This window comes from Beta vulgaris, chromosome 7 (genome assembly GCF_026745355.1).
Source record: "Beta vulgaris subsp. vulgaris cultivar EL10 chromosome 7, EL10.2, whole genome shotgun sequence".
Classification (NCBI taxonomy): Eukaryota; Viridiplantae; Streptophyta; class Magnoliopsida; order Caryophyllales; family Amaranthaceae; genus Beta; species Beta vulgaris.
In genome coordinates this window covers 5392753-5410717 of record NC_079208.1, presented here as the reverse complement: position 1 = coordinate 5410717, position 17965 = coordinate 5392753, and the positions used below count along the sequence as shown (strand labels likewise).

General features: G+C 34.1%; 1 protein-coding gene across 1 annotated transcript; it reads right to left on the bottom strand.

The window, feature by feature from the left end:
- Nucleotides 1–11262: 11262 nt before the first annotated feature.
- On the bottom strand, nucleotides 11263–14645 carry LOC104898467 (hypothetical protein). Its single transcript, XM_010685555.4, has 4 exons — nucleotides 14060–14645; nucleotides 12241–12351; nucleotides 11864–11944; nucleotides 11263–11630 (listed from the first exon to the last, which is right to left on the bottom strand). Exons 1-4 carry the CDS (start codon nucleotides 14330–14332, stop codon nucleotides 11556–11558), a joined length of 540 nt encoding a protein of 179 aa, XP_010683857.2. The 5' UTR covers nucleotides 14333–14645; the 3' UTR covers nucleotides 11263–11555.
- Between the last annotated feature and the right edge of the window lie 3320 nt (nucleotides 14646–17965).

The following is a 17965-nucleotide window of genomic DNA, read 5'->3' as shown; positions in this document are numbered from 1 at the left end:
AGGATTTTATAAATACACCCCACCATACTAATGGGCGAAAATCCTTGAAACCATTAGGGGTTTCAATCTTGGGTATACAAGCAATAAACGCTGAGTTGCATCCTTTGGGCAGTTTTGAATTTTTCCAGAAATCTTGAATAATTCCATAGATGTCATTTTTGATAATCTCCCATGAGCTTTTGATGAAACTGAAGTTAAAACCATCGGGCCATGGTGCTTTGGACCCATCACATGAAGCCACTGCTTGATCGATCTCCTCATGCGAAAAGGGTTCCACTAGTTGCTGCCCTTACTCGAGGCTCAAGGTTTTATAACCTAGGTTTTGGAAGAAAGGCCTCTGCTGGTGTTCTTCTTTAAAGATACTACTGAAAAAATTAACGGCCTGCGCTTTTATCTCATCTGGATCTTCATACGTTTGATTTCCTACTTTAATGCACTCAATGGAATTTTTCCTCCTCCGCGTAGATGCTACTTTGTGAAAGTAACGAGTATTTTTATCGCCCTCCTTGATCCATTTAACTCTTGAGACTTGCGCCCAGTAGGATTCTTTTCTTCTCAACCAACTCCATAGCTCTATTTGGAGTTCCTTCCTAGATGCCACTTCTCCATCTGTCAGGTTTTTGATATTTGCCTCCATATCAATGTCATGGATTTTGTCTTCAATGGCATTTATTTGTTCATCAATTTTTCCAAACACAACCAAGTTCCATGCACGTAGGTTGCTCTTGACTAACTTCAGTTTATCTGTCATTGCAACAACACCCCTGTTGGACCAGGAATCCTTAATAATCTTGAGGCACCCAGGATCAGACAACCAACAATTTAAGAATCGGAAGGGTTTGGGCCCCCAATTCTTTCCACGAGACGTAATGAGCAATGGGCAGTGATCTGAAATTGTTCTTTTAAGGAGTGCGACTTTAATAGAGGAATAAGCTAGAATTCATTCAGGTGACATAAATAATCGATCCAGTTTACTCTTGGAATGTCCTCGGAACTAGGTGAACTTTCCATTGAGGGAGGGAATTTCAACTACCTGCATTTCCTACAAAAAAACTTTGAAATCTCGTAACCCGTTAGTAGAAAAGAATTGACTCCCTCTAGCACTCGGATCAAGAACTTCATTGTAGTCCCCCAACATCAGACATGGCAATTGAGAAGATCTTTGGTATTCAATTATGCTCTGCCAGACAGATGCTCTCTCTTCAATTGAGCATGGATAGTAGATCTTAATAAGCGAGCATTTGAGATCAATGGATGGAATATGCCCAGAAATAGCAATCCAATGTATGTCGCTTTCCACTAGCTCCATTTGAAAGAAGCTTGAGTCCCATAGGGATAAGATACCCCCTGAATTTCCTTGAGAAGGGATTGAAACCCACTTAACTTGGGAATCTTTCCAGATTGAGTTAATGGTTTTTTGGGTGAGGTTTTCGATTTTCGATTCTTGGATGAAAACTACTTGAGGATGGTGCCTATTTATCAAACTTCTAATTGAGTTCCTCTTGATTTTATCCCCAAGGCCTCGGATATTCCAAGATAGGATGATCATAATTATATGCTTGAAGAAGGTTGAGAAAGGTAGCAGGCTAAGAGGAGTTCAGCCAATCTGAGCATTGTCTCTTCAAGATATTTTCAACTCTCAAGAGAAAGGTGTCCATGGGCCCATCAAACCGAAGACCCAATTGTTCAGCTAGGCTTAGGATATCAGAGGCTGTTAGAGTGATGGACGGAGATTAAAGCGAGGAAAGGGTGGGCTCCGGGATTTTTGGGGTTAGGTTTTCAAGGTTTTTTTTGGCGATTATGGGCTTTGCGTTTTCCTTTTTTTGCCCTCTTGATTGCATGGGATTCTCTAATGTTTAATGGAATTTCGTCCTCAAATCCGGAAAGGAAAAGAGGGCCTGAAGAGAAAGAGGTGGATTTAGAAGTGTTATTGGGCCTTAACAGCGCCCCAAATCTATTCGAGATTGAGATTGGAGATGAAATTTTCTGTTTTGGGCTGGGAATATTGGCGACAGATGTGGGCTGCTTATTTGGTGGAAGCTGGACATTTTTATTGGTTTGGGAGATTTTACTGGAATCTTGTAAAAGGTTGTGGCTAACAGTAGGAGGCGAAAAGTTTTTTCCTAACATGGCAGGGACTTTGGAGAGGGGGGATTTTGAGTTTTCAATGATTGTCTGGGACTTTGGAGAGGTGTTAATAGTGGGTTGGTTGGAAAACGGCTGCTCAAATAATTATTGGTGGAGCCTTCTTGGAAGATGTGGGGAATGGGAGGTGTTAATAGTGGGTTGGTTGGAAAACGGCTGCTCAAAATAATTATTGGTGGAGCCTTCTTGGAAGATGTGGGGAATGGGAGGGGTTATTTCCCTGACATGCGAAGGTGAGTGTGTTTCACATGCATCTTCATCACTGTCAGTGGTATCTGGATTGACAGATGGGACCTTTGCAGTCTGAGGAGGAATCATCAAGTGGTGCAGATCTTCTGATACACAAATCTTGTGTGACTTATCCTCAACCTCAATAACTAACTTACAATTAATTGAGAAGAGACAATATGTAATTACAGTGATTTTGGCATACTCAAATGATGAGTAATCTACGAACGTTACCCTTCCAAAAATACAACCAGCATTATAAAAATTTTCATACCCCCATCCATGCAAGGGCATACCATAAATTCTTAAGTGGGATTCTCGCCATTTTGAGGAACTCATACTGTTGACATTTCGGATGTCCATGAACCATCTGCTAAGCCAATCACATTCAATCATGGCATTTTTGTCCTCTATTGTTTCAAATGTTACTAGGTGGAGCATGCCTCCCAAGGGTTTGATAATGAGACATGTAACACCTTCTATGAGGATATGGTCAAGTATGCGGTTGGATGATAGTGAGGATTGAGCTGTGGCAATTACGCTCCTGTTTAATAGTTCATCCATCTCCGAGTTCTTTGACCCTTTGATGGTTATAAATTCCTCCTCTTCGAAGGTGCAAATATATAGCTCGTCACGTACTTTTTCAGTGTCTTCCCCCAAGATATGAGAACTTACTTTTATAACCATGGTTGGCTCAAATTTGAAACACTTTGGTTGGGGCTCAGGCTCCAAAGGGGGGATTTGGTGGTTTTGCGGGTGGTGGTTGGGGAGAAAGGGTTAAGATTCGAAGTGTTGGGGTTGGGGGAGGAGGGATTTATAGGCTTGGGAATTGGGTGGGGCGCAGATTTAGGTTGGGATGCTTGATGATTGTGGGTTGGGGAGTTTTGGTTATGGGTATTCAAGTGTGGTTGATTTTGGTTAAGAAAAACTTCTTTTGTAAGATCTTTGGTCCCTTACATGGTTCATTGGGTTTTTCTTGGTAATTTTATGAGCTGGGTGAATTTGGTTTAATGCTTGTCTTTTATCGTGTTTTTCTGGGTTTGGAAGGTTCATGTCATGCTTTGCAGGGTAAACACGAATTCGAAAATTTCCTATTTTTCTGCCATTTTCTCCCTTGATTGCCCTTTTTAAGGCTGATTGAGCAAAAAAATTTATAAAAGCATACCTGTAGTGCCGGTTTGTGTGGAACTTGTTGGGGATGATGATTCTTGCAACTTCTCCATGATGAGCAAAGATGTGAGCCATATCCTTTTGGCTGATATCAAGGGGCAGGAAATTAACGAAGCAAATTCTAACAGCCAAGGAAGGGAATACCTTTGATCTTCTTCATTTTTTTGCCATAATCCAAGGGTTGGGGTTTCTCTCACTAAAACTCCTTTCACCCTCTCTCTCTCTAGACTCCATGATTAGTTATGTTTTTAGTAGATTCTCAGTTTAATATAGATGATTGTACTAAATCTGCTCTTCACACTATTCTTGTAAACAATAAGGTTGGAGCTCTTCTCGTGCGAAGGGTCTCCTAACCTTCTTTTCTTCTTACCTTACTAAAAAAAGTAAATAAAAATTACTTATACAAAACCCTCAATGACACCTATTGACATTTTCCTTTCAACTTTCATCACAGAAAGAAAATACATCAGGAACTTAATGAGAAGTAGGCAAATCAATATTAAAGGTGACAAAACAATATGTTAAAATAACAGTAACCTTATATCAAATTGAACTGTAATTGGTGATGTGGCTTTGTCCCTTGATCTTTATATATAGCAAGAGTAATGAAGTTGTTTTCCGCTATAAAAAGAGTATGAAGAAGTTCATGTTCACCGCCTACCCAGTCGAATAATGCATAAATCCACATGGTAATCTTTCTTGTCATGCCTCTTCCCGACAAAGAAGTTAATTTTCAACTTAATGAACGTTTTAAACTACGTTATTAAATTGCTAATTAACTCACCTCTTCCCCCTACTAACTATACATGCATCATGCACGCTCTCTGAATATAATTAGTCATGCTAATTAGAACGATGACATGCAAGAATCCTCATGTCTTTATTTGCATATACGGAGTATATGATAGAGATTTTAGCTAATCTTCCCTCGTGTTTGTTATAGACTACTATAGATTAATAGTCATACTAGTTATTACTAGCTAAGATATATATCCTCGTAGTTGTAAGCTAGTGGTGCGCCTTGATTTGTCCTATATTACACATCTCTGAAGCTATGTGAAGTTTATAAACATCGTTTCTAGGAAACCGAAACAACAGTCAACAACAATAAGCTCTTTGTAATAAGATATTGACAATATCATGTGGCCCAAAGTTGTGAGCGTGTAAGACCATATTGTACCTTATTACAGAGTAACTATCTAGCATGATGTGTCTTCTATGTGACAAATTGCACATTTAAAATATTGTATAAAAGACTCTATGTATGGAACGTTCATTCATAATTATCAGTAATCTCGTACATACATTATCACTTTCCTATATACTAATCGTTAGTTCTCACTTTACATTATCAAGATATTATGGTAGGGAAAACGGGCACATATAGCCTTCCAACTTCCAAGGCCTCCTTTTGACGAAATGCAAGGTCAAATTTAGTAAAAGATGAAGGATAATTATATCTTCTTGAATCACTTACCTCTAAAGAGCTTTTGGTTTTCGGTGAGAGACGACCACATCCATTTGAATAATAAGTCAATGTTTTAACATAGTAGATTTCTGACATTCTGACATTATAACCTAACCTAGCATTGGTACCAAGCAAATCCTTGCCACACGCGCGTGAAATCTTCCAACACATAAAATGACCAAATTACCCCCGTTTGAGTCCCCTAAGAGACTCAAACGGTTGGACGCCTAGACAAGCTCGCGACAACGCTTTACTAACAGTGCCTACATTACATAGGAGACAAGAGGGGGTTTCTTTGGATGTCTATTGGGGAATAAGGAAAGTCATCAATCCATCCTGATATCGTCCACCATCTAAGACGAAGGAGGATAAAATCTTTCAAATCCTTGATTGACGATGATGAGTTTCCGAATATTCGAAGGTTCCTTTCTTTTCAAACAAATCACACGATAATGAAGAATATGGCATTGAAGAACGGATTCAAGCCCGACTTTTTCAATTTTATCTTGCGGCCTCAAGGCACGCCTCCACTCAAAAGCCCAAATCCAATTATACCCCTCCCAGAACCCTTGAGATACGACGGAAGAGTTTTGATTGATGGCTATCGAGTACAATCTTAGGAATAATTTTTTTAATGGAGTTGGGCTAATCCACTGGTCATGTCAAAATAGAATCCCTGACCCATTACCAAGATTTTTTCGAACTCCATTCACTATGATGGACTTGGCATTTGCATTGTGAAAGATGGCAGCACATATAAGTCTCCAAGGCCCACCAGATTGAGGGACCTCTAAGTCCGAAAAAGAAAAGTTTTGTAGTTCGTTGTCTATTAACAACGACTAAAGATTTGTAAAATAATAGCTCCATGAAAGGAACTTGATATTTTTGTTCATTGTTGAGGAATAAAAACTCTCAAAACGAAAAAGCTCTTAAAAGGAGATTTTTCTTTAGAGAATTAGGTAAAAGAATGTTCAATGACTTTTTTGCCTCTAATAATAATACTAAACATATGTATTAAAAAGTCTATAAATGTCATTTATACAAACAAACAAATGACAATAAACTTTTAGCAATCAGTTAATTGTTATCAAACACATTTATAAAAAAAGTTGTCAAATCAGCAGTCAAATATGATGAAAAAAAAGTTAAAACTCTAAAAGCAAACTCTAACCGTTAAACTCTTAAACTTTATTTGCCAAATAGGGTCTAAGTATTTCTCGATATGTAATGTTTGAATTGGTTGTGTAAGCAGATTTATTTTTCTTTCTTATATGTATTCTTATACTGTGATATTTAAAGGCCTTTCTTGGTGGATATTGTTTCAATGTAATCTGCAATTGACATTTAATCAAATTCATAATCTTTTCTTGCTATTGAGTAGATCTACACCGCCATCCATCTCACAATCAATGCCACATGCCCACATCGCTTGCGTCCCAACTCAATAGATTTGTCCATTGCTTGAGACTCTTTAACTTATCACGTGCTTTTTCACTCTTACGTTTTCTTGCTTAACTATTTGATGGTATAACTATTAGACCGTCTTTTTTAAAATTTTGCGATACTTTATCGCAATCTTAAGCTATGTTATTCGAAATTGGGTATCCATATCTAACACAGGTTCATGTTTATGTGTCTAAGTCAGCTATTCTGTAAAATTCTTTAAATTTTTAGGCCCAAAATAATATGTCCAAGTATTTTATCTATTTTCGAGTATAACGGATCGACACACGTACTTGAGGTGAAAGAAGCACAGGAATTTTGGTCTTGATATCACTCCCAGTTCCTTTTTATGAAAAAATGTAAGTGATGTTAATACCAAAAAAACCAGCGTACATCCATCCTCAACAAGAACAAAGCACCACATATACAACTGCAGCTACGGCGGCATCTATCACATACTTCTTGCTAATGCTTCTTCCTGTATCCGCAACCACATTACTTCCAAGTTCCGTAGATAATTTCATTTGCAGCAACCCTGATTCCCCGGCCAAACCATAAAGCCGCGACAAACTCTTCTCCTAAACACACACTTGAAGAACATATAACTGATGACAAGATTAAACATACCGATGATAACACCGCAAACATCCGATATCACTGCATATTGATAGAGTATAAATCTATTCCTAGGGCCTCAACCATCAGCTTAAGCTTTTGGTTGAGTTGGTCCTTTGACAAGATTAAACATATGCCTGCACAAGCCAACCTCTCCCTGATTCTCAAATTGTTCAAACTTTAATCACACCAACCAAGCTATGAAGGAGTGCTTGGAGTTGTGGATATCTAACTGACTCCAGTGTATCTGTTCACCTTTAAAAGATTCTGCTTGAGCCATTTACATGCTGAAGTAATAGTCTATTAGAGTAGCCATTCCCCCCTTCTAACCATCCATTATTAGAGAACTCATGCTTTAGGATATTTCTCACCTTGCAAACAGACTTCCACACCCAACTTAGAGACCTAGGTGGATTATACTCCCACTAACCAGCATCTCTAATACAGGCCCGACCCTTAGCATGTCCAAAGCGGGACATGAAACAGGGCCTTACTTTCAAAGGGGTCCCAACTTGACAAAAGAAAAAACTTTAAACATAAATGACTTGAAGTTGATAGTCAAAATATCTGCAAGTTTCTTGAATTCAGCTCTTTTTGGAATGTATCAAAAGATTTTGAAGAGAAAATTTTGGTTTAATGCATATTTGTTATTTGATTTAGTTATATATTTCAGTAGATTTTTTGAATTTTTTATATAAGGGCCTACTTCTTAGTATTAACACAGGACCTCCATATTGTTCGGGTCGGCACTGCTATAATATAAACATTATGAAACCATTTAACCCAATAACACATGATGTTTGAAGTGATTGCCACACATACTTCCCAAAAGCAGATGTTCCAAATGAAAGCAATCCCTAAAACCATCATCCTTCCTAATGAGTAATGACTAATGAGGCAAGCCCAATGTCAGCCCACAGGAGGAGACTTTGCCAGATTTACATTGACCTCGCGAAGAACCTATCTATATTGTCTTATTTCATTTTTAGAATTTTTTGTTCTCTTTATCCCTTGAAATTCAGCATTTATGTTTCCCAACAATTTTTTCTCTTCTACCATATAAGTTACTATAACAAATTTTAATTTGTTACACCGGACGCAATAAAGCAACGAATATTATAAAACGATCAACACAAGAATTAACGTGTTTCACTAATAATATGTTATCTACATAGACAGGAGAAACGTTTATTATCCGGAGAGAGAGTACATGTTACAAAAAATTGAGGCTGAAGTTAATTATAAGGTATATATAGTACCCTGCTCATTAACCTAAATAGACTGACCTAAACCATAACTAAAAAAAATCAGTTTACTAAACTGCATACACCGAAATCTTCGAGGGGTTTCCCCCACCAGGGTGTTTCATCCCCTTGATCCTGACTCGTTGACGCCCCCGTGATAATTTGTTAGGATAGATTTAGGATCTATCTATCTAAAAATATTTACCAAGACATATAGCTAGAAGTGTTTATTTAGAGATTATATTTAGTATTATATTTAGTTTAGGATATGTTTTTGATCCATAACTAATACGAACATATCATCTTGTCATAACAATTAGTGGTTGTATATCGGACAACCAGTACATTAAGTTAGATTGAATCCTAAATATTCAAATATTGTATCTAGAATCATAAAATATTACAAATGAAAGTAGGATATATAAAAAATGGTGCACTTTTGCAGACAATATTTGTGATTTGATATACTCCCTCCGTCCCATAATATAGTGCTCATTTCTCATTTTTCACAAGAATTAAGGAAAATGGAAGGAGTTTTAGGATTTCACAAAAACATATATTTAAGTAAATGATTTTAGGTACTTTTATCTTGGAACTAGTTTTTTTCTTTTTTTTCCTTTAAAATAAAATGAAAGAGCAATAAATATTTATTGGAATGGTGTAAAACAATAAATAGGGGCACATATTTTAATAGAAAGGTAGGGGTACTATGGAAAATTTTATGTAGAAATAAAGGATAATTTAGTCCAAACAAATTGATAAAAAAAAATAGGCACAACATTTTGGGACACCCAAAAAGGAATGCAAGCACTATATTATAGGACGGAGGGAGTACAATATTATAATATTTAGAACTATATATACAACATTTGCATATATTATGACCAAAATTGGTTCATAATTACTACTTCCTCCGTTCCATAATAAGTGAAACATAGGAATTGGGCACAAGATTTAATAAACATCACTTTCAAAAGCTAAAAAGTCATAAAATACCCTTTTTATTATCAAAAGGAGGAGAGAGAAAAGCAAACCACACAAGTTTGTGATGGGCAGTCTTGTCATTTTGTCACTTTCTTTTATCCATTTAAGGTATGTTTCACTTATTTTTGAAACGTTCTAAAATAGTAAGTGTTTCACTTATTATGGAACGCAGGAAGTATGAACTAAATGCTCGTACTTCGTTTTTCTTGATTTTTATACCTCTTAGGGAGCGTTTGATTTATATGATTATGGTATGAGGTATGGATTTTGAATAAGCAAAACCCATATATAGTGTTTGTTTAATAAATTGATAGATTTAAAACTCATATCTCAAACCCATAAAGTATGGGGTTTAAAACCCAATGGAGAAGATGGATATGGCTCATACCAATACCTTTAGGTATAAAATAAAAGAAAATATTTCATTCCCAAATTAAACCAAATACATAATATTAGGTATCAAGTTCCAAACTTATACCACCTTGATTTCATTCTTGATTCCAAACTTATACCACCATATGAACCGAACGCCCCTTTATATCTACAATGTGATAGTAACAAAGATGATCTTTAAAAAACGTGCCAAAAAAAAAGAAGGAAAAAAATATCCACCATATTCAAAGGGAAAAAACTTTATCTACCCAGCGGGTCAACAACCCAGTACTAATAGAAATAAATAAAAATAGTGAAATTCAACACATCAATTCTAATAGTTTTTTAATGTTCTATTTCTAATGGATTGACTACCCACCGGGTAGATGTAGCATTGTCCTATTTAAAGTCATGAAGTAATCATTCCCCCCCAAACCACTCAAATTCAGAGATGATAAAATTTCAATGCCAAATGCAAAACCTAATCCAGACAAAATTTGTCAACATATTGCCTTGATTATAGTATTATTTAAGTTATTAAGTCGTACACTCCATATGTATCACTACCAAATGATTTAATGATATCTCGTCTCACTCCTCAAAACTCTGAAAAGTGAAAATCTAATTAGTTCAAATAATTTTACAAGGTGTACTGATATCTCTCTGTATCTTTCATAAAGCATAGCTCTTTTTATTATTAAAGAAACTGAAACTTTCAATAATAATAATATTAATAAAAGTTTCAGAAATGTACCTTTTTATTTAAAAACATAACAAACCCAGTAAAGATCCGTTGGTCTGCCTATTTAAAAAAATATATCCGTTGGAAGAGGAGTATATAATACTTTAGATTGAGCACAAATTTAATGGGCTCACTAGACTAGAATGGATCCCGCAGCCAACTCACTTGCACTGTAAAATTGATTGATCACCTTTCACACCGTTGTTAGTCATGAATGAAATGAAACTTTACCGTATACACAATCGATGTGCACATGACAAACAACCAATTATTTGGTCTAGTAAAGATGTTGCTGTCATGGTCCACTCTTTTTAAGATAGCACCTCTGTATCTCCCTGTTTAAGGAATTTACAAGAAGAGTGACAATCAAGCAAATTTGTATTCCCAAAAGCACACTAATAGCTGGAAATGAAATGAAAAAGGAGCGAGAGACGAGGACGGGTACAGGTATGAGTACGCGATGAGTTCCATAGAAATGAGCAAAAGTATCTGAAATTCAAAGGCATTATATGGTATATATATGAGTTACGACTTACATAGGAGCGTCCCCGGCATTTTCATTGCTGAACAAGGGACTAGAACAATATTTTTGGAAGAAATACCCTTGAGATTGGACTTTCCGGGCGAGGTTTTGAACTAAGAAACTAAGCTACAAAAGTAAGCAACTCAAGAGATAAAGAGAAAGTATACTAGATGCCATAATTTAGATGGGATTTCTCCTTGTAGAAAATTTTGAATCAAATATCATTCCCCGCTCTCGAAAGAGAGGGTTGTCAACCCCTTAGATCACGCAAATATTTCCGAAAAAATACAATGAATAATGAATTGAAACTAATGGCAACACAAACGACTAAGAAAAAGTAAATAGATAAAAGGTGAGGCGAAATACAAGTCTGAAAAATGTTATGGAGTTACAAACCTGTCTATATAGGGTAGATATTACCCTATTCCTAGATCAGCAGATATTGCATCAAGATCTAATCGAATTGGGGAGGAACAAAAATAAAAAGGGTACACAGAATACACCAAACCCTAGGCACCCATATATATAAACACATAAAGAAAAAAGATTAAAGCGTTGGGAATTAAATTACATCACACAAACCTAATTTTATCTATGGACAACTGTTTTGTTCAAGTCAATTTAGCGCATGGATTCGATACTCTTGCTCAACTCTTCCAGTTTCTTCATCCTCAACCTCTCGCTTTCGCCTACCAGCTGCTCATTTAAAGACCAACCCAAAAAAGGAAACCACAAATGAAAGAAACGTCGAGAGTCAGTAACATATTCGCTTAACAAAGGCAAAGAAAGATGATTGAATTTCGTAACTAACTCATTCACGAAGTGAATATTTCGTAACTAACTCATTCATGAAGTGAATATTTCGTAACTAACTCATTCATGAAGTGAATATTTCGTAACTAACTCATTCATGAAGTGAATGACTTTACCTCAACTAGTTTGTTTATGAGCTGTACTTTCTCTTTGTTCTTCTCATTGAATGCATCCAGCGCGTCTTTGTATTCCTTTTCCTGTCAAAAATAGGTTTCGGAGGCTCATGAATAAAAATTAACTTGGCAGTTCTTTCAAAATAGGAAGAAAGTTCAAATGACAATGACTTCCTTCATCCAGAATTACTTTTCTATTATCTAAAACATACAAGGAAGTCTAAATAAATCATTGTTATATATTGGAAGGAGGCGACTTTTATCGAACATCCTAAGATAGTCGAACTGAGGGTGTTTATATATTTGCAACACTTGAAAGATTGTGATTACTCAAAAAGATATTTGTTGTAGACTTTGTAGTGACCAAGTAGGATGCATACCTTCTTTTGGACATTAGTTCCAAGTGGCCTCAGCTCTTTGTTGACTACGTCAATCCTTTTACGCACTACAGACACGTCCTTCCTCATTGGATCTGCCATGCCTTCAAGCTCCTACAAGTTTCATAACACAGAAAAGAACTTCAATTACATTCGTATACAAGAAGACGATAACATCATAACAACTGCAGAAAAGACCAACTTATCAAAACTAAATTATAGACATGAACACTAAGCTTTTACAACCTCTCAACGGTCAACGTCTTCACGTCTAACCTTCAACCTCAACGAACACATGGACAATTAAGGAGTGACAACTATGAGATATTCAAGATCAAAGTAATGCGGGAGAATAGTCATTTGATCGCATAGATAAAAGTTTGATAAGATCCATTTGTGCATGCGGCCTAAGAATAATTCAAACACGATCACTTGAAAGGTCTAACCACTACTATTCTAATTTCTAGTAACGCTCCATTGAACCGAATAAACTTATACCTAATTACAATTGTACCCAAACATTTTGACAAAGAAACAAATACCGAATGTCCAGTTCTTCCAACATTACGCTATTCTTCCTAACTTCCATTGCACAATATTGCTCTCTGAGATTAGAAATGGTCCATCATGATGTAAGTACACCCAAAAAGAGATAAACAAGTTAATTAACCACCTTCCTAGTCCTTTTTTTATTTTCTTTTGAGAACTTCCTAATTTTAATGTAAAACGAGTTATGTTCTTTATTTTTATTCTTTGCAAATTCCTTCATACATGGGGAAGAACACTTCCAAAAATCATTAATTGCTTCACTTTGCAATCAAACAAATGAAAAACACAAGAAACAAACTCCCATATTTTTCCACCAGTATAAAAACAAATTATAATAATTTATTTTTTTCTGGTACACTTGACGTTGAGTTTTGCTAAAGGACAACCTGTCAATTATCTTCAACGGTAACAATTTGCAAATATATGAAAGATTCCTAACAACAGAAAAATTAAACCTTTCCACCTAATTCAACCTGCTCTTGATTCACAATTTCACATGGTAACAGAAATTCCCTTTTCTTTCAATTATGCTATAATAAAAGTAAGAACCCAAACAAAAATGGCTAATTTCCTACTTAATTCAGCCACACAACTTCAAAATACTAATAACATCAAACAAAAAATATATGGGTACATCTTAAATTCACAGATCAAGTAACTAATTCTCACATAAACATCTTAGAAAGACACAATTACAAAAATAAACCAACATAAACTCATAATTTCACATATTTAAAATGACTTTCCAATTTTACCCTCTTAACTAAATAAAAATAGAAACCCTAAAATGGGTTTGTCATTTTTACAGCCAATATACAATTTATTTGAGCAATAAATAAAAGAATTACACCCAAATTCAAATAATTACTCGATGCATTAGACCGTTAGCAAGATTCAACCATATATCTATTTTGTACAAAAAAAAAAATCTCATAAAAAAAACCCAAAATTTATAAATCAAAATCTACATAAGTAAGAGAAAAAAGCAGAAATTTGTAACCAAAAAAAAAAAGTTAAGCAACAACATAGAAACCCTAAGATGGGTCTGTCATTTTTCCAGTAATAAATGAAAGAATTACACCAAAAATTTGAAACTTTACTAGTTAAATTAGACCGTTAGCAAGAATAAATTCCTTTTTCCACAAAAAAAAAAAAAAAAAAAAAACTAACTTACAAAAATCAAAATTACCCACAAATTAGTGAAAAAAAACATAAAAATCTCACTTTGAAAAGAAAAACAAAAGTAAAGTAGAGAAGAGAAGAGAAAATAAACCTCACGAATCAAGGCTAAACGTTTAGTTTCTTCTTCAACACGACCAAGCTGAAGTTGAACACGCTCTCTAACTTCCATCTTCTTCCTTTCGATCTCTTCTTCTTTAGCTTTAAAGTTAGATAAAGCAGAACGAGTAATTTCTTCATCTCCAATATTAACATTAACACCACTTGTAGAATTAATACTACTATTAAAACTCAAACTCCCTGAATTAACAACGTTTTGCAGCGTTGTTGGAGTTGCTTGTTCAGGTTTCTGGACATTCTGCATCATTTCTTCTTCTTCTTGTTGTTGTTGTTGTTGTTGTTTGTGTTGTTCAACAACGGAATTATTTTCCTGTGTGTGTTTTTGTTTTCTCTCTCTAGGGAAGAAACAGCAGAGAAACCCTCCTCCCTCTGATGACCTTGAATTCTCCACTTTATCTTTTTTGGTGGTGGTCTCTTTTTTTTGCTTTTTTAGAGAGAGAAAGTGTGTGTGTGAGAGAGAGAGAGGAAATGAAATGAAATGAAAATGAGGGTTTTTAGTTTTACTTTGGGTTGTGCCCTGTTTGGTGATCCGTGTAAACAAAGTTGGTAAATAGTGGATGAAATTGGGAGAGATAAGGGGGGTCTTTAAAGACTAAAAGTTGTCCAGGGGGAAAAATAAAGGAAAAAAGATGGGGTAGAAAGTTTTGTGAATGACACCTTGGATTTGAATATATGGAGTATAGAAAATTATTGCTAGTGTTCTTTTGTGGTAGGATTTTATTTGATTTTGATTAACCACCTCCAACTCCTCCAAATTCTTGTATTCCTTTGTCATACTTGTCATGATTCCTTAAAATAAACTAAAAAAAAATACTCCCTCCGTCCCAAAATATAGTTCTCATTTCTATTTTGAGAGTCAAATTTTAAAAACTTTGACCAAATATTCTTACTAATATATATAAAAAAACATATTCATGAAGGGTCTTGTTAGATTCGTCTCAATGTATAAATTCGTAATATCAACTTTTTATATTTTTTACTAATAAGAAATAGAAGATATCGTAGGTCAAAGGTACGTCTTGGAAACTGTGCAAAATGAAATGGGAACTATATTTTGGGACGAATGGAGTACTTATTAGTTTTAAATCGTTTTTAAAATAAATAAAAATTACTTTATATAATATTAGTTTGTATGCATGCAAATTGCAATGCGTGCGAAAACAAACAAAAAGTCAATTATGTAATAATATATACGAAAAATTGTTTAGAAAATTCATTGTATATATATTTTTCTTCTATTCTTTGAAAATCAATAAATCAAGGATGATGTAAATATTTTGTTAATTAAGGGTATAATGGTAAAAAAAATGGTGAATTTGTATTTTATTACTTAAGAGTATAAAAAGATTTACTATTTTTTATGTCCCCCTCCTCTTCCCTTATATAATAGAGATTTATTTATCTTCGTCTCTACTTCATCATATGAGTTTCTCTTTTTCTTTCTGTCTTCTATCTTAAATCCAAGTATTTATCCTCTTATGTTTCATTTAAAACAACATGAAGAAAGTGTATTTGGTAAGGATGATGATCTAGCTCATGTGGTAGAGCACTCCCCTCTCTGATCTCTGAGGTCAGGGGTTCGATCCTTACGCCCAGCATAATCAAAAAAAAAAAAAAAAAGTGTATTTGGTTTAAAACAACATGAAGAAAGTGTATTTGGTTTCTCTTTTTTCTTTTTCTCTTCTATCTTATGTAATTGTGCAAATATAAGATGTCCGAAAAAAAATTAGGGAACTATAAAGAGAGGCTTTGCCAACCCTTTCCCCTCCCCCTGGAAGAAAAAAAGGAGAGATTTTTAAATATAATAGTGATATGAGCAATAATCGTAGCCTATAAAATAAAACATCTATCCATTAAAAGAAATCTTGTGATTAGAGTTTGCTTTATGAACAAATTAATTTTACATATGTACGATGCATAAGTTTGAAAAGCAATATAGTAAAGTTATACGTAAATAATACATTAATATATTGGCCCTTTAATTTATTGGCCCTGAACTTATTAAACCTGAACTGAACTTATTGGAACTATATTGGACCTGATTGGACCTGATTCAACTTATTGGACCTGATTGGAACTTATTGGACCTGATTGAAACTTATTGACCTTATTGGACCTGATTGAAACTTATTAGATCTTATTAACTTTTAGCAATATTGGAACTTATTGGACCTTATTAGACCTGATTGAAACTTATTGCACCTGATTGAAAATTATTGCACCTGATTGGAACTTATTGAACCTTATTAGACCTGATTGGAACTTATTGCCCTGATTGGACCTGATTGTAACTTATTTAAACTTATCTGAACTTATCTGAACCTATTAGACCTTAGGGTGCGTTCTGTTCAACTTAAAAAATTAAGTTTCAGGTCCAATAAGTTCATATAAGTTCAGATAAGTTCAGATAAGTTGCAATAAGGTCTAATAAGTGCAATAAGTTCCAATAAGGTCTAATAAGGTCCAATAAGTTCCAATCAGGTGCAATAAGTTCCAATCAGGTCTAATAAGGTCCAATAAGTTCCAATCAGGTCTAATAAGGTCCAATAAGGTCCAAATAGTCAATGTTTAATAAATTTGTATTATTGTCCACTATTTTGTTATTCATAATTTCATATCACTATTAGCGGATTATGTTATTATTAGAATTTTAATTAAAGTACCACAATGATTATATAGTATTATACTTGTATTAGTGTCTATTATTTTATTATTTTTTGTATTATGTCTATTATTTATTATTTATTTGTATTATGTCTATTATTTTTATTATTCATATTACTATTAGCTGATTATGTTATTATTAGAATTTTTTATTAAAGTACCACAATGTATAGTATTATACTTGTATTATTGTCTATTATTTGATTATTCATATTGCTATTGAATAATATTATAATCATGGTCAAATAATTAAGGTTAACAATAATAATAATAATAATATATAATTAATTAATTTTGCAATTCGTCTTTAAATAACTAGAGATAACATGTTTTCGTTACTAATAACTATGAAAGATATAAATGTTATCAATTGATTGCTTCATTATCATCACTGGAGTATCTTTCTTTATCGGAGTATATTTCTTCATCTTCTACATCATCCTCTTCAATCAATACGTTTTCTTCATCAACAGCCAACCATATTTCATCTGCAATTTTCGCCCGAGTTGAAGCTACTGTGACTTTGAACATTTTTTTCTCTTTCTTCTAGTAACATTCAAATAAATGAAAGGTGAAGAAAGCTGAAGAAATGAATGAAGGAGTTGTTGTTAGCAATAAATGTTCAGCTTATTTTCATTGATTAGGAAAAGGAGAATCAGGCCCATAATCAAGCCCTTTACAATGAAAGTTCACTGCCTTTTGCTCAGCTTAAATTAGTAACTACTAGTATTTTATAAAATTAATTTTTTGATTTTCTACTAGTGTTTTATAAAATTAAAACACACTATTAGATATATTAGTGATGAAAGTTATGTATAGGCAAATATATAAATAGTAATTTTTTTGTTAAATTAATTATCATAAGAGATAATTAATAATCATTATTTTTTAAAGGACGAATTATAATAATTATTATTCCATAAAAAATTTTGAGGGGTAGTATTTACGTTAGTGGTAATATTTATGTTATTCATGGTCAATGTTTTTGTCTAATAAGGTCAAATAAATTTCAATCAGGTCCAATAAGGTCTAATAAGTTTCAATCAGGTCCAATAAGGTCTAATAAGTTTCAATCAGGGTCAATAAGTTCCAATAAGGTCTAATAAGGTCAATCAGGTCCAATAAGTTCCAATCAGGTTCAATCAGGTCCAATAAGTTGAATCAGGTCCAATCAGGTCCAATCAGTTAATAAGTTCCAATAAGTTCAGTTCAGGTT